Source organism: Dermacentor variabilis, chromosome 4 (assembly GCF_050947875.1).
Source record: "Dermacentor variabilis isolate Ectoservices chromosome 4, ASM5094787v1, whole genome shotgun sequence".
In the NCBI taxonomy this organism is placed as follows: domain Eukaryota; kingdom Metazoa; phylum Arthropoda; class Arachnida; order Ixodida; family Ixodidae; genus Dermacentor; species Dermacentor variabilis.
In genome coordinates this window covers 42,824,872-42,847,958 of record NC_134571.1, presented here as the reverse complement: position 1 = coordinate 42,847,958, position 23,087 = coordinate 42,824,872, and the positions used below count along the sequence as shown (strand labels likewise).

At 42.3% G+C, this 23,087-nt stretch overlaps 3 protein-coding genes across 5 annotated transcripts in view; 2 read left to right on the top strand and 1 right to left on the bottom strand.

Moving 5' to 3' along the window:
- The window catches only part of LOC142579015 (uncharacterized), a 28,678-nt gene extending 25,513 nt beyond the window's left edge, over nt 1-3,165 (top strand). For both annotated transcript variants that reach the window (XM_075688790.1, XM_075688791.1), the window contains one exon: nt 1,305-3,165. In XM_075688790.1, coding sequence (XP_075544905.1) covers nt 1,305-1,931 — 627 coding nt within the window. In that variant the 3' untranslated portion in view covers nt 1,932-3,165. The remainder of the gene's footprint in view (nt 1-1,304) is intronic.
- Nucleotides 3,166-4,284: 1,119 nt separating this feature from the next.
- Nucleotides 4,285-15,092, bottom strand: mIF3 (mitochondrial translation initiation factor 3). 2 transcript variants are annotated; one of them, XM_075688793.1, is made up of 3 exons: nt 14,993-15,092; nt 6,370-6,658; nt 4,285-4,567 (listed from the first exon to the last, which is right to left on the bottom strand). In XM_075688793.1, the coding sequence occupies exons 1-3, from the start codon at nt 15,010-15,012 to the stop codon at nt 4,406-4,408; spliced, it is 471 nt and encodes a 156-aa protein (XP_075544908.1). In that variant the 5' UTR covers nt 15,013-15,092; the 3' UTR covers nt 4,285-4,405. The 2 variants fall into 2 exon arrangements, with proteins under 2 accessions (XP_075544908.1, XP_075544907.1); XM_075688792.1 differs by lacking the exon at nt 14,993-15,092 and adding an exon at nt 9,778-10,160.
- Nucleotides 10,623-22,437, top strand: LOC142579017 (membrane-associated progesterone receptor component 1-like). The gene is made up of 3 exons (XM_075688794.1): nt 10,623-11,005; nt 13,262-13,411; nt 20,768-22,437. The coding sequence occupies exons 1-3, from the start codon at nt 10,675-10,677 to the stop codon at nt 20,926-20,928; spliced, it is 642 nt and encodes a 213-aa protein (XP_075544909.1). The 5' UTR covers nt 10,623-10,674; the 3' UTR covers nt 20,929-22,437.
- Nucleotides 22,438-23,087: the final 650 nt, after the last annotated feature.

Sequence of the window (23,087 nt, the reverse complement as noted above, 5' to 3'; positions counted from 1 at the left end):
AGGTCTTTTTTTTTTTTTTTCCGTCTTCTACCTGTACACAATAACAGATCCACAATGAGTAGGCTTACGGCGGGTGGCAAGGGCATTAACTCTTTCCGTACCCATGGGGAAAATAGGTGTCTTTTGCAGGTTACGCCAAATATTTTTTTCTAGAGGAGCTACTGCACTAAATATTTAATGTAATACATAAACAACAAGCAGAATTAATGCACTTTTCATGCATAGAAGCTTTAGTAACGAGGTATATGTAATAAAAAAGATATAAATTGCCAGAATCAAGATTGTGGTATAAAATTGAACAAAGTTTGTAAATACATACTTGTATCTACTAAGAAAAAAAAATGTAACAAATATTATGAGATATACAAAATATATTGCCGTCTAATAAGCACTATATCCTAAAAACTCAAGATTTCTCATTCAACAGGTTTTCCACTAGAAAAATTTGAAGTGCAAGCACTACAGTTTGGCATGCCAGGCTGCAGCCGCCGATATTCCAGGCTGGCTTGTGTCGTGGTCGCTCTCAGAGCCGAAGTCCGACGAAAAGACAGCATCATCAGACTCGCTGCTGCCCGATCCGCTGATAAAATCAGCCGCAAACGCAGCAGAATCACAAAATCTACAATCTTTCAAAGCGCACGCACAGCTCCCCGAAGCAGCCATTTTTGTTTCTACTTTGACGGTCGCGAAACTTTGGAGTACGTTAAAAATTAAAAGCTTGCGGGTGAAAAACAAACTGCTTAGAAAACAAAAATATAGTTATCCTCCTTCACATACTATGGCGCAGAGTGTCCGTGAGCAGCGCGGAAGTTCTCGAAAGCGGCGTTTCAAACCATCAATAGTGGGCGGCCATTTTTGCTTGCTACTTTGACGATCTTGAGAACATCGGAGCGCGTTCAAAAGTCACTGCCTGGTAGGAAAAAGCGAACTGCTTAGGAAACAAAAGAATAGTTCTCCTCCTTCATTTCCGATAGTGCGTGTCTCAGTGGGTGACATGGAAAGTCTCGAAACCGGCTTTTCAAACCATCGTTAGCGGGCGTGGTACGGAGAGTTAAGGCTATGCAAGTATGCTGTTGCCGAAAACAAAGAAAAACATTTCTTTGGAAGCTTCCTTGTAGTTCTTGGAATGTCTGATGACAGCTTTTTAGCCTACGCAATGATCCAGACCATTTCTGGTAAAACAAAGTGAACTTGAATAACTGTTCTGAAATATTAGAGGACACACGTTCCATCACTAAGCTTCCTCTAAAAGAAAAGAGAATGTCGTACAACCCATTACAAAAGTGTGTTCTGTTTAATTGCAGAAGCCCAACAAGGCAACAATGACATGCCGCAGAAAAAACTTCCCTAGCAAGAGTGCAGCAGCAATCTTGTCAGGGCATACGCCGCCAGCTGAAAGTGAGCAGAGACTTCTGTCACCGTGCATCACAGCGACTGATGAAGTGGAGTTGGTGCAAGGGCAGGAAGACAAACAGAGCACTTCGCAGTTTCGAAATCCTGCATCCAGCCAGGGTGTATTAACAACATGCCTAGACCCAACCTCCAGCATAAACGAAGTCACTGAAGCTATGTCACTCCCCGAGGATTGCACTCAGCATGCCTGCATGCCTCCATCACTTGCCAACGGCCTACCCGACAGACTAGATAAGCCATCTGCACAGAGAGAACTGTTGCAGGTGGCAGTGCTGCATGCAGTGCCAGGAGATGCTCATCTCGCACAAGATGGATCACAGTTGTCCGGCCAAGAATTGTGTGTGCACATCAAGGCAACACTGCCGGTGATGGGCATATGTGACGAAGGCTCAGCTCGAGGAGGTCTTGTCAATGGTGAACTGGCTTCCGAGTGCAATGGTATCGTGGGTGAATTTGAAGTCGGGCATGAGAACAGTTTCATGGTGCCTGTAGCAACAGTGCAGCGTGTAACCGTTTAACATATAAGCAGGCGAAAGGTGCTTGGAACTGAATTGTTACATGCACAGCTAGGACAGCTTTAAGACGACATACCAGTGTTTAGATCGGGGCAAAAACATTTGTACAAATTGCCTGTGCCATGGTGCAATGAATTTCTTTTAGCCACATATGTTTCACTACTAACTCTCCTAAGAGTTGTCTTGCACAATGCTCATTATAAAAATGCTTAATGTTTGTGCCAGGCTTAACATTGTTATCATGCCAAAATGAGGCTTGGTTTGATGTTATTGGAAACAGATTTGCAAGTTTTCTTGAGCGGTCACTCTTTTGAAGAGGTAGCAGCAGCATTTTATGTCAGCGGCTTTTGTGGGCACACCTTAAGTTTACAGTTGGCAATAGCTTCGCACTTAGCGGTATGCAAATACCTAGCCATAGAGCCTTACATGTAACATGGATGGAGCCTGCTTGACCAATGATTACCTTTAATATGCGTTGAACGTTTTGACTTTCCCCTTAGATTTGGTTTTAGTTTTAAGATATGCCACCACTTTTCAGGTGATTTTTTTATTTCTCTCTTGAAACTACGTTTATGCTTCGTTTTGTCCGCGTCTTTTTTACATCGCTTGTGGTCTTTGTGTCCCTTAGCACCATAAACAGTACGCTTTACCATGTAGGGATGGTTCAGTAGCCTGTTCTGTAGGAGGGTGTTGATCAAACAAGCACCATAACAGTGCAAGTTAATTTTTTCAGTTATTCTAGTTCATTTCACAGCCTAATGTATAGGGAATGAGCACGGAAAGGTTGAGCAAACAAATGAACAAATTTATTGCTATTTAATAACATGAAATAACAGAAAATTACGTATTGAGAAATTGTGTTTCAAACACCATACAGATGCATTCGCTGGCAATTTGAAAATTGCCTACAACATTTGAATTAAGCAGGAAACAAAATTCTTCCTGCGGTACATTTCATAATGTCTTGGGGTGATTAAAATGCCAATTATAAAAAATAGAAACTGTTTTCAAGGGGAAAGAAAAAACTCATTCCAAAGGTGGCGACATATCTCATGAAGAGAGGCAACAGTTTATAGAACTAAGTAAACATTTTTTATTCGTTTCTAATGCTGCTATGGAATGTATGTTAATAATTTAATGATGACTCTGTTGCAGTCTCAGACTGCTCTTTATTGTTGATAGCATACGAGGAAAGTGTGAAATGTAATAAAATCCCTAGGTATTGCTTTGTCACTTTTTTCAGTATGCTTGCTGCAGTGCTTACTTGTGCAGCTTATCAACCCTGAACATCAGACCCTTGTAGTTGTTTTTACATTCTCCAGCTAAACGGCGGACTCAACTATACGTGCAATTCTGGACCTCTCCATAACTTCTCGAAGATTTGGTGCACTTCTGATAAGTTGAACTTTTGATAAGACCAACAGATTTCTCAAATCTCTTGATGGTCATACTAAAATAAGTCCACTATATTATGTACTTATCATGCACATTATGCAAGCACTTATTACCTTTAGTTCTTTCTGGCTCTTTTTCTTTCTAAATTGATGAGATAGCTTCCCTGCAATGCAACACAAACAGGCAATACTTAAGGTACCACTAAAGGAAAATATTAAATTGCGTTAATTTGATATCTTAACTTGTCTAGGAGTCTATTATCATTTTTGGGTGTCGATATACAACTTAGTTGCACAGAAAACTGCCACAACTGCCGCTACTCAATTTCAATCGCCCGCACCAAAACTGAGGCCATAATGTAATTTCCACATCACCACTTCTGCCGCTATATGCACATCAGCCACTCCCCTCTCGACTGCGTCGGCAGCATTGCTCAGGCCGCCCGCCTCCCACCTCGGCTCCGGCTAGCAGGCAGTCGCGCATCACTCAAGATAGGTACCATACTCCGTGACATGGGGCACCACTGATTTTTCATTTTCATCGTTTTTCTCACTTACAAAAGCTCCGTTCTCGCTACAAGTGATTAATTTCCAGAAGCCTAATGCTACAATCTAGCTCAACTTAATGTTTTCCTTTAGGGCCTAAGACATGTGCGTGAATCTCTCGAGTGAGAGTGTGCAGAGCACATGTCCATCTAAATCTAAATATGCAAGAGTTCTTTGCATTCCACTCCAACAGGCTGCGTCCACCACAGCTGGAAATTGAACCTGTAACATGGGGCTCAGTAGCACAAGGCCATAGCCAATGAACCACCACCACGATGGGTAATCAAGTGCTGTTCAATTGCAAGCTTGCATGTAAATAACAGTGAACATTTTAACTGAGTTGGCACCTGGACTAGTAGCAACAGTCCTGTTCTTTCATTAGATTTATGTGGAGGAGGAAACTGTGATATCAGTCCATAAGTAAAAGGGTTTGTTTATTAACAGTAAATACCACACCTTACCTTGCCACTTATACTTCAAGATGGCTGCACAATGTTGCGCACTATGCAAGAAAAAAGGGGGACCTGAAACACACAGTCACTGTTCAGAGACTTCTTTTTCAGATGAATGAGGCTTCTGAGAGTTCTTTTTCTCTGAAGGTGGCATAATCACAAATTTCAGCACTCCGTTGTTAATCCTCTTCTGCAGAAACCTTGCTTCGCCAGCGAGGAAAGTCTCAAACTTCTGGTATATATTTTCCTGAAAATAAGAAGAAAGTGGGAGTGCGTTTGGTAGAAAGAACACAATTTACATTTCTTGCACATTACTGAACCAAAGGGTTCCTTTGCAAAATAAGTTCAGCGTTGGAGATGGGCCCTTTGTATATTGCTGGTTGGTAAAGACTGACATTTTCATCATGGCATTATTTGTTACTGTGATTTTTGCTGCTTGTAGGTATAATTTAGGTAGCAAAACTATACCAAAATTAAACCTATGTGCTATACTATAATTAAACCTATGTGGTGTGGAGGACTAGCTCTTGTCCTAATCAAATAAATGTAGAATGCAGAAATAACTTGGCTGACCAATGAAGTGGTTTAAATTCCTTGCAATTAAAAGAAAAAGGTGAATTTTAGAGACCTTTAGGAGTAAATGTTTTTTTCACTTGGCGATTTTTTAACAAAAGTAATTAAAGTAACAAATTAGTTTTACAAAATGAAAGCTTTCACTTTGCAACAACCTAAATCACAATTCTGTAAACTGCATCTATCCAAAAGCAGACAGAATTCTTACATTATACATCACTCTAAAATTTGCAAATAATTTATATAAATGGCAAAGGCCGACACTCAACTTTGCAATGTGCTACTGGCATATTTAACACACTTTACAGCAACTGTAGTTTAGACATCTATACAGCCATATTACACCTACCCATCGCAATTCATTGCTCTATTGAAAACTCAATACCATTGGCTTGGCGCCAAATGATCATCGTCATCAATCAACTGCATTTAACATGAAACTATGTAAAAGTGAACTCATTAAGCATAATGCCAAAATTACTAAAGCTATGCAACAGCAATGATGTGAACCCTTTCACCACGCTGAAAAAGCAAATAACTCAAACTATGAAATAGTATGTAGAAATACTGGTGTTAGGACAAATTGGTACTTGACCCCAGTGAGATGTGAATAACACAGAAGGCAAGAAAAACAAGTGCCGACCTCCAACTCTGCTTTGCTGTACTATTTATGAGCTGGCACCATGCAGTTGAACCTTGTTTTAATGAGGTTGCATTTAACATGAAAACATTGATATTCATTATAAGCATGTATTCATTACATGCCAATATCAGCAGGAGTGAGTGATTACATGTCTTTATCACAACTAAATGAATAAAAGAAAGACAACTGAGGAATGAGAAAATAAATTTATGGTCTTGGGGCCTAGGCATTAAATGAATTCACAAAAGCTGGCTGCTCCTTATAAAACAAGGAGGTTCGTGTAGATGAGCTTGCTGCTCAATGTGCCTCATTATTTATGGACATGGTAGTGCACACCATGGAAAGACAGTGAATGGAGGGCTTACTGCTTATCGGCGACCAACGGTCCGATTCTCACAAAATATGTTATAGGCTACGTACAGAGCACTTCGGTCGGTCTATCTAGAAACCTTTACTTTGTTATATCCGTGTTTATTATCTCAAGGTTCAACTGTACATCTTAAAATTGTGTGCTTTTAGGTGCACTAGTAGAGACAGAATGAAATGCCTGTCATCTGTGTGTGTGTGTGTGTGTGCTTAATTTTTTTTTTAATTTGTTCTTTCGACCATTTCTGAAACATACACGAGGGCCTGAAATGCAAATCTGCTCTGAATGGTAGCTAAACTTCAACCTATTTTTTTGTATGCAACAAACTAGCTTAATATTTCTTCTGGGACCATTCTACATTTTATATGTATTTTAACCGGAATATCTGACTTGATCATGAGCTAAAGTTGTGGTTTAAGCATGTAGTGCTTGTACAAAGAGTCTATAATGCATTGTGCCAACTCACCAACTGTTTTGTCGAATCTGGAGTTCCAGTTATGCCAACGCGGATTTCACATTTCTTTTCCAACCACTTTCCTATGCTCTTGAGCTTGGTGTTGAGGTCATTTTCAGTGATCTTGCTGGTTGCAGTCACATGCTTAACAGTCCGCTGCTTTGCTGCACCTGAAGCACTCGTTACTCCAGCAGCATTTGCTAGCTTTTCTTCATATGCAACCATCTGCTGTGTTGTCATGACCTTGTATGTTTTCCTTTTCTTGGCTTCAGCATGTTTATCATCTTGTAGCTTGACCAAGCTACAAGTAGTTGTGCAAAAAAAAAAATATATATATATATATATATATATATATATATATATATATATATATATATATATATTTGTTCAGGACTGTTCGTGGCACACTGCAGTAGGCACACCATTTCAAGGTACAGCCTTTCTCTAAAGTTTTGAAGCCACTCCATATGCAACAATGAGACTGCCATTACGCCCTGTAGCAGGGCTTGGTTTGTCTGGTGCTCTCAAGCTTCAGTGACTGAGGAGCTTTCACCTTCTCTATCTTTCAGCAATAAAGGTCAGACAGAGGCATCAACTCCAATTACATGCAGCAGTCTTGAAACCCTTCTGATAGACTGCCTGTTCTGACATAGCTCTGTTTAGGCTATAGAGAATTGGCAAAAGTTGCATGGTTAAGGACTTAAGGACTTACAGGGTCTAGAATGTACGATCTATGCACGCGACATCACCCTCTGAATAAATAGAGGCAGTGACGCCCACATAGAAGAAAGGCTGCAGAAGGCCATCAATAGAATTGAAGAGCCCTTAAAAAAAGCCGTACTTAAATGTTCAGCTGCAAAGTCGGAGGCTCTCTTCACCAGTCCACAGAAAATGCGAAGGAAAATCCCTAACCACGAGATAAAACTCATGGTTAATGGGGACGCGATTCCAAATGTAAAAGCTATGCGAGTGCTGGGCCTGCACATTCAGGCCAATGAAAGAAATACAGAAACGATTAGAAAGCTTGAAATGAGTGTAAGCCAAACATGAGGGATGCTAACCTATTAAGGATAGTACATTCCTTCGTGATCAGCAAGATCATATATGCAACACCGTACCTTAAACTAATAAGGGCCGAAAAAACAAAATAGAAATCCTCATTAGGAAAGGAGTCAGAACAGCCCTAAACCTGCCACCATGCACATCTACACAGAGGATACTAAACATGGGCATTTTAAACACCCTAGAAGAGTTGATCAAAGCCACACTAGTCTCCCAGCAACAGAGACTAATGAGAAGCAGAGGTGGTCTGAGAATTCTAGAGAAACTAGGATACAAAACCCACAACAAAGTAAGAAACACGGGAGCCATTCCATCACAAATCAGAGACAGGATACGCATACCACCACTCCCGAAGATTATGCATCCCAGACACCACCAGGATAGGAGGAAGGACAGGGTTAAAGCATTACAAAAATCGCTAGATAAAAAGCAAGGGGTGTTCTACACGGATGCAGCAGAATATGAAAGCAGACCAGGTTTTGTCTTAGTGACGACACAGGCTAGCGGTGAGAACTCAAAGAGCTTCAGTACCACGCAAAACAGAGTGGAGGTTGCAGAGGAGGTGGCCATAGCCATAGCTTTGACCCAAAAAGGGGTCAAAATCATAGTGTCAGATTTAAAAACAGCCATCAGGAATTATACTGCAGGGAGAATCTCCAAAGAGGTGCTCAACATATTGGAGAAAGGACCAATTCCAGAAGAATTAGTAAACCTTATATGGTCTGCTGCCCACGAAGGCTTGCCCGGCAACGAGAAAGCGCACGCATTGGCCCGAGAGCTTATTTACCGGTACACCAATGCAGCCTCTACAGCCAGGGAGCCCCAACGAAAAGAAGGCATAAACACTCACAGCGAAATTCTCACTTATTATAGAATGGGAAGGAAAACACTGCCAGAGGCGCATAAGAAACTTAAGTAAGCAAGAAGAGATAACATGGAGGCAACTCCAAGCGGGGGTGATCTGCAACCCCTACATTCTGAAGAGATTGCACGATAACACTGAGAACATGAATTCCAAACACTGCGGGGCACAGGCGGACATGATTCACATAATATGGACATGTCCTAGATACAATAAACCAGATAGGGATAGAACATCCTGGGAGACTTTAATGACCAGCTCGAAGGAAGATGATCAAAGAGAAGTCATCCGCATGGCCCAGGACACCGCTGAGCTCTAAGGAGCATCAGCCAGCTGAAAAGGGAGGAGCAAGCCGAAGAGACAGGAAAACTCTCGACTCCTCGGGGCTCTTTTTGCAGGTACAAATAAACATTATTTACCTCTCTCTCTCTTGAGACAAGGACAAAGAAAGATGGAGACGTAAGTTGTAAGACTTGTTGAAAGTTACTGATTGTGAGTCTGCCTTTCTCTTATCCTTATCTCAAGATTTCTTGCACTACCAGATCGTGTTGTACCAACAAGGCTATAACTGAACACCAACTGTGTCCACTTTCGATTTTGCGTTTACTTTCGATTAACTGTGCATGCAATCATCTTATCACTTGGATGAACACTGCAACAGCAGATATTGTATGCTTTCCAGATTCCACACTTTCCAATGGATAATGTTGAGCTTTTAATCAACTGCATCAGCACCCTCCCGGGTGTTTTCACTTGTACACTTCCTTGCCTCTCAACCTAACTTGTGCAAGGCACGTCTACATTACCAGAGTTTATCAATTTCTTTTACAATGTATGAAATTTTGACATTTTGTACGAAGTGACAGCAAAATTTCTCAAAAGCGTGTAAGAACCAGCATTGTTCACATTTGGTGCCGACACAGAAAATGTAACTATTTTGCAAACGCACACGAGGCAGCTGGCACTGCAGCATATATCAAGCAATTAAGTACGCATTTTCAACAGTTTAACGTTCATTACAGCAACATGCATACGGAAAGATCTTTACATGCACTCAAGGTGCGTGGCTAGCAGAATGGTCAGCATTTTTCAAGATTAAAAGCTGCTCAAATGGCCCAAGAACAGGCATTCATAGTGCTAGAACATTTCGAATAATTGACGGTATAGCCTGTAAGTCAATGCTGTTAAATATTCCTAGAGTCATTTGGCATTACTGGCCTGCTGCTTTATGTTTGGCTATTTGATGTGGCCGTAAATACAAATAGGCGAGGGGAGTGAGGGCGGGGTTATTTGCTCTTAATTTAATGCAACCATTCTTACAGGAAACTTATGTAACCAGTGAGGCCATGCTTTGCCCTCCGTCGCCGGAGGGCACAGGAGATATCATCAGAACACATCCATGTGCGTGCGGAATTCACGTGTCGAGTGCTCAAATAGGAGCTCGCGATGCGCACTTGATGCACGCTACACGAGCGCGACAATAAGGCGACACTCACTGCGAATCGTGTTTCTTGGCAAACGCGAGTGCTTCGTCCATTGTTCTTGTTCCAAGCACTTTGTCATCGGTGTTAATCAGCAAGACGAATTCTAGTTTCTGTTTATCTGGCTTTTTAGAATCTTGGCAATAACGGCGCACGAGCACATGGCTACTAGCAGCAACTCTCGTCAAATGCGGGGCATTTGTCGTCGATTCAAAAGCCGCCTGCACAACGCATACGTTTGCCGTCTTCACAGCATAAGCAGTAAAACTGTGCAGTCGCAGAGCTAGACATCTTGCCAAGAACATCACGAACGTTAAGCATTCCGGTGCACCACAGAATTCAAACACGGGCACAACTGCCGAGGAAGAGATGGTCATGGCCTCCGAGATCGACGAACGCGACTTCGCGCCCCTACGTGGCAACCAGTGGTACAATCGCAAAGCGACTTCATTTTTCACGCGCCGTGCTTCGAAGTTATTTTCTTCATTATAGAAACGAAATGCCTTTGCGAACGCGTGCAACTTGACAAGACGTACGGATCACGAATCATTCATATGGCTTGTGCATTTTGGTGCGCTTGAGCACATTGGAATGCAAACTGCATGGAGAGAGCATTTTCCTGTAAGTTTCCATCTTCCAGTAAACTTCTGCCTTGTTAAGTATAAAATACTGTGTTATAGTAAGCGTCAGTTATTGTTCTTAGTAATTTTGTACCTTTATATGTATTCGGATGGTATCGTTTCGGGCGAACGACGCTGTAAGCTCTTTCGATGGTTCTTTCTGAAAAACGAAACCGAGACTGCATGAGCGCTTGCCCATGATGCCTTTCGACTGCCCTCCTCGCCATCTCCTCGCAGAAAGTTGACAAAAGCGTAAAAGCGGCGAACGGAGCGGCGGCTAGGCCGTACAGTCATGGCGGAGCACAAGGCGGCGAAAGCGGCCGACGCTTCAAACGCAGAGGAGGCGTCGTGGAGCGGCCTTTTGTCAGAGGTCTTCCTGAGCCCATTGAACTTGGTCCTTGCCTCCATATGCATTTACTTGATATACAAGATATTCTTCAGCAGACAACATAGCCGGAGCTCCGAAGTGAAGCGTGAGCCCGAGCTTCCTCGTATGAAGAAGCGGGACATGACTCTCGAGGAAATTCGTAAATACGACGGCACTAGCGAAGACGGCAGGGTCCTCGTAGCCGTAAACGGAAAGGTTTTCGATGTCACAAAAGGACGGCACTTCTACGGTCCAGGTAAGCGATTGTTTTCGACCAGATTAAGACACGTAAGCAGCTGCTGCTGTTCATCGGCTGTAGTTTTGTGTGATGCGTACCGACTTCAAGGATTTATCTGCGTGCAGCGTATTTTCTTTCTGCATGTTTACTACAATTACTGACCGACTCGCTAATCGTAAGGCGAAACGTTCGCTTTTGCAGTGTCGCCTTTTTCCTCCATCAGACCCGGCTTTTTTGTCGCTTAAAAACTGCTATTGTCTCTACAAGGAAACGACAAAGGTAGCTCGCAGAATGTTGACAATAGAACCAACACAGAGCTAAAACTAGGCTCTGGAGCTGAGCCCGTCACATTAAATAACACATCGTCCCCACCGCTTAGGAGACGCCTAGCAGGGATAGAAAGATCGTTCGTTTGTATTTGGTTCACATCGCGCATTATCGCGATCTTTGACCCCGCATATCAGTGTACTGAGTGTGGTATTAAATAAGATGTCTAGTACGTTTGTACTCTAATCGCGCTGTACAATAGCAGTAGCAGTAAGTGTCCGTCGCGACTTTATCGGGAGCAGGCTTGGCGGAACGTCTGTCATTCACAGCACTGATTACAAGCCCTAAATGGAGCGTTCGCATTGCCAAACAAGCTGACAGCGCGATTCCTTTTGCCTATCGTTATTTTCCTCTGATCGCTAAAACAAACCAAAGTAAACAGACCATTGAACGCGCGCGTCATACCATTCTTGTTTTAATACTTTCGGACGATATATTCTTATAGCTAACCTTCCTCGTATCTTGAACTTGAATAAGGAAAGCTTGTTCCTGCGCATATCCACTCTCCCTTTCGTCTTACACGTTTACTGCCTATTTTTATGAAATAGATTGGTTACGTACTCTTACTCCCGCTTGCCATGTTTAAGGTTGTGTAGAGAAACAGCTTTCTGGTTTCCTGTGCTTGGTTGTTTTTATCGGACATCGTGAGGGGTGGGGCATAAAATTGCCCTTATTACAGAGGCTAATGATGCTCTAGAAAAGCATGGAGTGCTTGGTGTGCAACTTTCGAAACAGTAATTGCAAGAACTTGACGCAGGGTAGCCGTGTAACTCGCTACAAATCAAAAACAGTTTTCTTTGCACCTGTTGATAGTGTGCTCTTTCCTGGTCGGCCTAAATTGAAGCGTTGCCAACAGATTTTAAGTGGTCCTATTTTTTTTTATTTATAACACGTGCTGCTTAATGTGGGGGTTCAACATGACTTGCAGCATTTCAACAAGATGTCTAATGATATGTTTTTTTGTCAGAGCGTTAAAAAAAAAAAAACTGCATGAAAACATGGCTTGTGACACATGGTTATTCGAGGACCATGGTTAATCTGTGTGATACCCTTTTATTTTTTTCAAACGCAACTCCCGTTTTGGTTGTGCGGACATTAAGGACGAACTATTAGTAATAATTTGCACTTGGCTATAACTGAAGGCCTTGGATGGAGAGTGTATGTGGCTCAGATCTAAAAAAAAAAAATTTAGAAGTAAATGTCCCAAGTACAAGCCAGATCTTTTGTAACAGTGCAGACCAGTAACAGTGCAGTGTAACAGTGCAGTTGGTCTGTTGTTAGTTTTGCCTATACTTTTATTAATTTGACTTCTTATAAGAACAGTGGCAGTAATGTGTAAATACATTCGATGTAATGCCTAAGAGGACTTATAAATGTTATTATTATAAGATAATGACATGGGTGCTGAGTAAATTTCATTGTACCTTTGCTACCAACTACCACAAATAATTGTCTGGGCAGCCTGTTGTTGTACTGGTTGAACTGTCTAGTGACTGTGCTGTTCCAGACATGTTACCCAATAGCAGACTAATACCATTTGTTTACTACTATAGCCCATCTTGTCTTTTCTTGGTATGGAAGCAGTGACGGATCTGGGGCAGCCTCTAGGAGTGTGACCTCACCGAAAAATTCGGCAAACATAGGGAAGGGGTGGCCCTGGATCCACCATTATATGAAAGTATCATGTCAGTTGTCATCATCAATTCTATTGTCGGTAGTGCAATGTTTGTGTCCTTCTTCCTCTCTACATTGTGTGTTCATGCCTGCAACACTGCCTTTATCAGTGAAACAAAAGCTAGCAGTGTGACAGCACGGGTGCTTTAATGTTAACTATAATATAAGCTGAATGAGGTCTGTGCTACACTAGCATCGGCAGGTTTGTGCACATCCTATGTTGATCGTACGCCTTGACTTGCGGCTTGTTTGATTAATGTTGCGGCATTTCAGGTGGGCCCTACCATGCCTTTGCGGGCTATGACGCCTCCCGTGGTCTGGCCACTTTCTCTGTGGAGCGACCCAAGGACGGCTACGATGACCTCTCTGACCTGAACCCAATGGAGATGGAGAGTGTGCGAGAGTGGGAGATGCAGTTCACAGGCAAGCCATACATTGATAATACATTGGGTCTGACATTTCGAAGGGATATCTGGACTGGTTTTCATATGGAGCGGCTCTGGAAACATGTTTATGTTAATCTTTGATGTACACAATTGTAGTCTACTCAAAATAATTTAAATTGCTGGTGACCACAAATTTTGTTTGAATTATCAAGTCAAGTGATAAAATGCGCATACGAAAATTGCTTGTTAAGGGTTGGGGGAAGGGGAACATCGTGAGTGCCACACATCAAATCAGACACCTACTATTATGCAACAGTAGGCGAGCCATTGTTGCTACGTTTTCCTGGATGGTCTCCTTCCCAGTGACACTGTGAGTACAATGCTACTTAGCTTCTGGGATCTGTTAATAACTGGGCTATTCAGAATGGCGTGGTTGATGGCCAACAACAGAATTGAGATATTGTATGGGCAGATAATGTGCTCGAAACAATGTGCAAGGCCTGGAAACTGTCCACAGATGGCATTTATGGCCCAGAACAAGAACCCTAGCATGTGCACATCTGTGATATTGGAGCCACAAGTGTGACCTGTTCAGTGGCACCTACGTATAGGGCTATCTGCCTGTACATGAAACCAGGGGCAGAATGCTAAATGGATTATGTTCTTGACAAACTTTGGATGCACATTAAGTTATCTGAGGTCATTAAAACCAACCTGAAGCTTTCCACTATGGTGTTCCTCGTAGCTTTTTTGATGGTCTGGGATGCTAAAGGAGCACTAATGAGAAATAGTGTTATGCTAAACTGCAGTATAGTAAATTATGTTTCTGCAATAATGAAACAGCCACTCTTACAATAAAAAGAGGCTTGCTAAGCCAGAAAAGAAACCAAAAACGAAAGGCTGGTGACAATGTCGTCCTGAAATTCCAGCACTAGCTTGCCCTGACAATGCAGATTTTGACAGTACCTAACACGGGCCAGTAAAGGACGACTACATTGCATTCTAAATGCACCAGAGACTTCTCTGAAGGTCGATCCAAATAGGTTGTGAAGTTTAGGTGAAAAGCGGTTCGGAACAAATTGTCACTGACATTAGCAAGGGTGGTTATGGGAACGATTGAAGCGTGGCTGTATGAGGCGGGAACAAACATTGGGAAAGACACACTTTTTAAAATTAAGCAAGACACAGATTAATTCAAGGAAAATAAAATTACTAATCAATTTTATATGCGCATGACGAGAAAAGAAGGGACAGCTCTATTTTAGTTTATCATTGTCAATAAATACCTTTTTTTCAGTGCTCACCATAAAAGTTGGCGTCGCTATCACTTGCAATGTAATGCAGCTCTTCAAGCGTGCAGAAACACGCACTCGAAACATTAACATGTTGCAATATGCCACCTTCACACATTGTGTTGTTTTGCTTGTCGACATTTGTCTGAATTTGATGGCGCGGGTAGTTTCATCGTTTCTTAACCTGTTCAGTCAAAAGTAGTGAGTTACGACCGCCAGATAATGAAAATCGTGCTTTTGCAGGATACTTTTATCATGTTGCTCTTTAAAGGGACTGACAACCAATTTTCATGGTACCTATATATTTAATGCAATGGAAAGCTTACCGGTCTGAGTGTCTAATCATGAAGTGGTAATGCAGAAAACACCGTGGAAAATTTTTAATCAGGAATTTTCCATCTCCAGTGAGAATGCAGTCACTCACTGGAAGCCTGCGGAAAATGGTGATAGATGAGCGCAATAGCGATTATAGCTGGCATTAGTGGAAGGCAGATGACAAGTGCAGTCCTAACTGTGAGAAAGTATTATTTTGTTTATTAAGTCAATGTTCCTGCGATTCATGTTTGCCGAAGTGTTAAAGTATTTCTGCAATAATAGCTCAGTGTTCTTTTGTGGTTTCCTGTCCAACTGATTTGGTATTTAACCAGTCAAAATGAAAGCAATTGTATCTAAAATGAAACGACGCTTTTACATGTGATACACAGTTCAGCGTGTTGCCGTAGCCATGCGTGCGTTTTTGATTTCCAAAGCATAGCGCATATCATAGCATATATAGCGACTACAACTTTAAGTAGTAATTATGTTGTACTTGATAACAGCCAGCTTACATACAGTAATCTCATAGACTACATCTGAAGTACCAAGATTTCACTGCCAGGCTTCGCCACTTACTGGCTTTTGAGGCTTTCTTTGCTAATTTAAAATTATAATTCCTACTTAGATCGCAAACCGCATGCTGGATTCTATCGCTATAAATGGCGGTCATTTCATTTTCATCAAAATTTCGCAACACATTCTGGCCACTTGTCAGTCCCTTTAAAGCCATCAATTATAATTAACCTGTTATTTTGAAAGAAACAGAGGGAAGGTGGTTAAATTATTTCCTCTAATATGCACACTGCTGTTCAAAGGTATATTAAAATGGGCAGTCTGTAATTGGACTAAAAAGTTAAGTTACAGGTTTTTTTTTTTTTTTTTCTTGCAGGCGGGCTCGTAGTGTGGGGGGGGGGGGGGGGGGGGCAGCTGGGCCTAATAAGCATGGGTCCTGCATCCATGTCAAGCAGGGCTCAACAACTCATCATAACACTGCATTCCCCCATAATGGAATAGTCAGCGAAATTGAATATTGGATTCTCCAATCAATTACTTGATTTGAGACAGAAGTGCTCTATTGATATTCATAATTACATTCGTGCTTACACACCTAGTGGTGGAACTGCTGTTACAATGCTACAAATTTGCTACAAATTGCAATATCTGGTACATGTTGCTACAAAAGCCCAATTTGGCGAAAATTGCTCCATGTCTACTCCAGAAGAGATGCCGGAGGGCTCTATATAGGTCTGGCAGTAGCAATTGTTAAAACGAAATCGCAACTTGTGTTCCACGTTCGAGCATGTATGGCAGTGCGTCTCTACATCCAGTTGGGAATCGGCATCTGTTATGTTTGCTGGTCCTGGTTCGCCTAAACAAACACAATGGGCTGTTGCTTTGTTTGTTTGTTTAAGAAAAGAAATTCGGTTTGTCACTACAAGGTTTAATGTATATGATGCTTGGTACGTGCTGATAGACTTTTGCTTGGTAACACAGTACTCGGACCTTCGGTGTCTTCGCCCATGTTTTTGAAGACAAGGTCTTCTTTTGCAAGTTTGGATAAACTTGGGGTTCGTGGGACCTGAGCACCTAACCACTTTCGTATTGTTAAACGATTTGAGGATATTCTGTGCATGTAAGACAAAAAGAAAATGTAGCATAGAGCTATGGGCAAAGCAGTAATCATACCTAATTAGCATAAAATAAGCCTATATGACACCCAGTTATGCTCGTGGTAAACTGGAACAGGACGTGTGGCTTTACTCAACAGAAAATGCGAGCCAATCTTGGAGATAGTGCAGTCTAAAAAGGAAATACAGTAAGGACCATATGTAGGTGTGAGATGGTAATAAAGCTGGGTAAGGTGGCATAGGTGAAGTTAAGGTGCCTCAACATCGGTTGACATCGAAGAAAGACAAGGTCTTCTGGGGGAGCCTCTTTTCACTCCTGAATAATTAACATGGAACACCAAATCACATTGTCACGTGGAGTGACGTATGAAGAACACAGTAGCAATACTGTGAAAGACGAAACTAACTTTTATTAGGCGTACCTGTGCCCACAATAACGGGCTATACATAAAGAACGGCGAACACAATGGGTGATCGCCAAAATCTGATCAGCGGGTCAAGCACGTTTGCTTTTATACATTAGTCATCGAATGTTCCATAGTAATTGCTGGGACCTGCCTGCCTTCCACAAAGTTCAACATTATTTGCATCACGCGCACATGCAATCAGATTACACAATGTTCAGTCACAGACAGCAGATGGAAACATCTATAACATTCCAGAAACTTCCGATGCATGCAGGCGCGTCCTGCACTGTGTGATAACATATGTTAGGCAATGAAACGTGGTTGCCTGATAAAGATAGACAAGTACACGTGTCAACATGGTAACACTGATGCAACCTGGAAAGCCTCGTCTCCCTTGATGTCAGCTGCTGTTGAGTTGCCTTTTCTCTTTTTTGCAAGATGAAAGTTTGGTAGCCTTACTAGGGGACATGGCAGAATGTCTCTGGTCATTCTAACTTGTAGCTTAAAAAGTCTGCTAGAAGTCACTCTGGCTTTTTACCAGGGCAGTGACCGCACTTCATCGGGAAGCTTAAATATTCATCAGGAAGGACACTTGTATAGAGTGTTCTCCCTGATGGAAAAGCCTGAATGACCTTTTTAGCTAAGGTTGCCTGATGGGGCAGGGAAGTACCCTTTCATGTGCGTATTTATGAAAGCTCTTATGAGCCTATCAGATGGAAATATGGATGTAAAAAGGGAATTCAGTGAAAATAAATGCATGATGCTAGAGCGAGCCAGCCTTTCAATAGTTAGCATTAATGGACTTCACTCATTAATGGACTTCGCTCTGTTGTCATTTTCAGAAAGGTTTGGGCAAGATTTAGAAATTCCTCTTACCTAGGATGTTCACAAAGCAGTGAAGAATTTGTGCAAATGACAGCTTGAACGCCTGGAAAAAGAGGCTTTGGTGTTGTAACATGCAAAAATAATTAGCATGTGATGTTTTTGGTGAACTTTGCACTTTAGTAGCAGAAAAAAAGATGGCAAATGGAAATTAATTCAGCCAAGAAGATGCTAAGCAATGCCCAACTACACTCGGTAAAGTAAATGACACACAAACAAAATGATAAAGAGGGAAGCCCCCTTCCAGGACAGACAGAAGCTGTCATAGGGTCTTGAAAACCAGGAGGCAGTTGGAAAAATGCGAAAATTTTGAGGCTGCGCTAGCTTGATAAAGGCATCAGCTATTATTGTCTGCTGATGTGGCACACTTGGGAACTTACCAGGGTGTATGTGTAAATTAGTTCTGCCAGCTCCTAGACTGAATGATTTTGCTTTTTGTAGTGTTTTAGAGTAGAACATGTTGTGGGGCTAGTTGGTTCATAGCTTTCAAAAAATGAAGCGCCAGCAGAGACAGCACACTAAGAAAGAAAAAAAGACAGGACAAGGTGCTACTTGTAACTGTTTGAGGTCAAAAACGGCTGAATATATATAGCTACAGTGCTCCCTCTTTTTTCTTTTCCCTCTCCCCATGGCTATATATTCAGTCGCTTTTGACCTCAATAAACAGTTGAAAGTAGCGACTTGTCCTGCCTTTGTTATTTCTTAGTGTGCTGTCTCTGTTGGCGTTTCATCTTTTGATTGAAAGAAGTGTTTTAGCATCAACTGAAAATGTGTGGGGCCCTAGATTGTTTTTGTACCTTGTGCAACAACCTAAATGTATGGGTTACAAAACCTAGGTCTGCTACAAATGCAGATCTTTTTCCTGCTACAGAACCTGCTCCTAAAGGCCTTGTTCCACCACTGCACACCCCTACTGTATTGGCTGCTGTGGGTGTTCATGATGGTGCAAATAACCACTGTGCTTAGTGACCGGACATGATATCCTGTAGCTTGCACACTAAAGTCGCTTTACTGCCGTCCTGACTAGTGCCAGCGGTCTGTGTGTGCATCCTGTGTTCTTTCTTTCGAAACTGTTTCCTGTGCAGCGACATCAGGCTTTTTCAAATCGAAGGACAAAAAAGAAAAAAAAGGATTGCTTTTTATGTGAAAGTACTGGCTGAGAAAAGTTCAACACATGCAGTTTCACTATGGGATATGACTTCCGATGTGTGACAGATATGTAGGCCCATAAAACTGGTGTTCCTCTCTTTACCAAAGCAATTGCTGGTTGCTCAGCTTGCATAAGATTACTGACAAGATATATTCTAAGTTGTAGAAGCTCTATTACCCACTTCTCGCACGTGAAAGGATAACACTTAGCGGGCATGAAAGTTGGGAAGCATTGAAAAAATTTATACTAATGTTGGCCTTGAAATGCCAGGCATGGTGTCATCGACATTTAGCTGTTTAGAGTTTGTTGTAATTGAATGCATTGTCTATATAAATATCACTACTAGAGTTCCTGTTTCTGGCGCATGCCTGCTGTAATGTCACCACTGTCACCATGAGCAAAATCCTGAGAAACTGTTCTCTGCACTGTCTGATCTTGTTCCACTTTTAATGTGGAGTTAAAAGTTATTTCTGTGTTTTTGTATAAGAGAAGCCATCCTATACATGGCAAAACAAAAAGCACAGAGAAAAAGGAAAGGAAACTTATTTCGCTGATACAAGAAAAAGAAGTGTAAAGTCTAGGCCATGATAATGTGACAATTCCTAGCCGATTCTTATTTCACACTTCGTCAGTGGTTCGAGTGGTGCACCGCCCACCCGATTCCTCGGATCATCCAGCCACGAACTGGGGATGATAATAAAGGAATAGAAACTAGCAGAAGGAAACAGTACTCCATACTGGCCCAAGTTGCCATATTACCTGAACCTTTTGTGCAGACTTCCATCATGGAAACACTCCTCGCATGTTAGGGAGGTAGCCGACTCTCGTGTTTGTTCTCCCAAACCAGCTGGAGCAGCTGTGCTGCTCTCGTTGCATGCAGCTGTCAGACATCCTGCAGCACATGTGGCACACTTGCGTGGGGACGATCTGCAAGCCTTGCACAAATGGCTGTAGCAAACAATAGACTTAGTTTCATCCCAAGAATTACGGAAGGAAATTTAGCGTCACTGCCTGTGTACAATGTCATTGCAGTGGTTGAAATGATGCTAACTACAACTTTCTTTATTTGCTTTGAAAAATGTGAACCCAAATTTGCTCCATAGCAATTAGCGATTTCTATGCTAATATAAATGCATGTTCATCAACACGATGTTGAATGGAGAAAGCCCGTTTGTGCACCTAACTGATATATGCAGCATAGACCACCTATAGCATAATTTGCTGGAGTCGCAAAATTCGCAAGTAGTACCCCACTAGAACAAAAACCATTTTCAGAGCCTTCACACATGTAGAACATGTAGATAAAGCGGTGCCATGTATCCAACGATTGAACCATACCACAAGGATGTTTACATCCTTTTAAATTTGTATACACTACAAACTATCACGTGTGAGCACTGACTGGCCCTTACAGACATCTTTGCATGAAGCAGACAATAACACAGAAAGAAATGCAAAAGAAGAGTTTTTACTTTCCCCATACAAACTGAAAAGCCAAGGAGTGACAAGGCATTTATCATCGACTGCTTGCTGGCCGAGAAGTGGTCGGAGCAGAACATGGCCTCTTAGATTTAGAAAACGGCACATTATATTTGATCCTACACTGCAAGCGGTTATGATATGAGTGGTTTAAGGAGTACTTACTGCTCACCATGAAAATGTGCTCAGTTGATGGAAGTTTTCAGCAACTTATCTGTTTCTACTTTGACCTCCCTGCAGAGAAGTATCACTATGTGGGACGCCTGCTAAAACCGGGTGAAGAGCCAACTGATTACTCTGATGAAGAGGAGTCGTCTGCTGCTGACAGCCCTGCCAAGAAAGATGCTGGTGATCCGTCAGCTGCTGCCTCAGGGGGTGACGCTAAGGCGCACGCGGACTGAGAGACCCCATACATACACACGTTGCTGCCTCTGCTGTCGCCCAACTGCCATGGGAACATGTTTTCATTTTGTCACTGTTTGTTTGCTTCTCCAACATGTGTGTATATGTGTGGCCAGGTTTCTTACAGCGTGCCTAGAGGAGCTCATGCTGCTAGAATTTGTCAACTCTGAATGCCCTGTGTGGGCATCCCATCTTCATCACGCAAAATTATGAGAGAATCGATGTACCATGGCAGGGACTGTCGGAACTGATGTTTGCTCGACTATTCTGCATTTCTAAAGTGCAAACGAAGGCGGGTATATTTTGGTAATTTGATGTAGATAATGGTTGCAGATGGAGTAGACTTTACAAGATGGTCCAACACGATAGCAAGGTGCCACTGCACTCTTGCTCTGCTTGAAATCGGTGGTGTGTGTACATATATGCCACTTTCCTTGTGCAGACGTCTGCACTGTGGTGTCATTCTGTGCTTTCCATTGGCACTTCCAGAAGGGCGTAATCTCTGCTGATTTTAAGCGGATGTAGCCGTTGAGTTGATTCCACGTCTTGAGCAGCTGTGCCTTTCTTTAGCTACAGCTTGAGGAAGCTCTGTGCCACTTATGGTTGGCTCTCATCTGCCTCTTTTGGCGAAGTTTGCATGTGGTGCCGCTGTGATTTTTGATACAGCGAGCAGGACAGAGTGGTACGGTAAGGCGCAGACTAACGTGTTAGTCAATGGTTTAAAAGCTAATGATCATTACAGACGCATAGGTGCAAACATTTCTACACTCGCCATGGCCTACTACCTACCACCAAGCACTTGGGATCATATTTTACGCCTTACAATCTCCATGGACTGCAGTTGTATGTTCAGGCCACTGTGAACAGGAGTGCATAATTTGTTGTTCCTGGGTGCACTACAGCCAGCAAAAAATTCATGATGGACTTGCAGTTTGGTAATGCAGCACTCTGACCTGCCACTGTGTTGATAATTGCTAGTGCAGCAGCACCAATGTGGCACCTTTTGAGGTCTCATTGCGAGTGTTTTAAGTGAATGCATCTCTATTTTTTTGAGCTGCCTCTTCCCTCACCCCACCGCATTGAAGCTTTATTGTACAAGCAGGGGAAAACTTGCCAAGAATGCTGGGACGCTGCCGCCGCCCTGCTGCACTTGATGCAAGAGTGCCCGTACAACACGGCAGCTTCCTTGGTTTTCCCGTTTCTGCAGTGTTGCACCAGCGCAGCACTGGGTTAACCCTGCGTCGGTACCTTATCAAGTGTCAGTTTGGTCTTGCATACGAAGAGTGAGAACTGATTGTTTTTGTATCTTGTCTTCCCATTTCCACGCACAGACTTGTACATAATTATTAATTTCCTCATGGGCATGTCCTCAGTTCTGAATTCTTTCTCTTTATTTTAGATGACAATGGACGCAACTGTGGCTATTATCTGCAGTGTGTGTATAGAAAAGCTACTTGTGTGCATGGTGGGTGTCTGTGTGATTAAAAAGAAATGTGGGATATTCAAAAGACTGCGTTACTTCTTTTTCTTTGCGCTTCTTCTGACCTGAATGTTCACAAACAAAAAATACCGCTGTTGTACATTTGAGTGTCTCGCTGCGTGTTGGAGCATTTGCTAACTCGTGTGTAATTATACTATTCACAGGCCTCTTGCAAGAAATTATCAACAGGTCCCCTTAAGTGCATCCCCTATGTTCGTCAAATGCTCGCACGCCTTACGTCTCGCAGAGAGAGTAAAACTTTGCATTAAGGCCCTTGGTCAGGGCCTCGTAAACACACTTGCAGGGGGAGCAAAAATGCAAATCATGATCTTGCATAAGCTTAGTGGGCAGGCTGGTATAGCTACCTACTAAAGTTAGCAGTGAGAACTCTGGCACTGCGATTGTTCAACTAGCACAGGAACGATTGTTAGTAACATCGATTTCTACAATCCTCATGCATGTGGGGTACATGACATTCTTGCAGCCTTACTTGCTATGCTTTAGCAATACTGTATTTCTAAACTCTGAATGCAACAAGGACTCTCCGTGTGCACAATCATTTCAACTTGTTGCATTTGTATCATTATTTTTTCGGAAATGAATGATTTGCAGAATTGCAAAACCACTTGAAGCCAGAAGGATGAAGTTTAGTCAGATTCAGGTAGTAGTATTCATCCA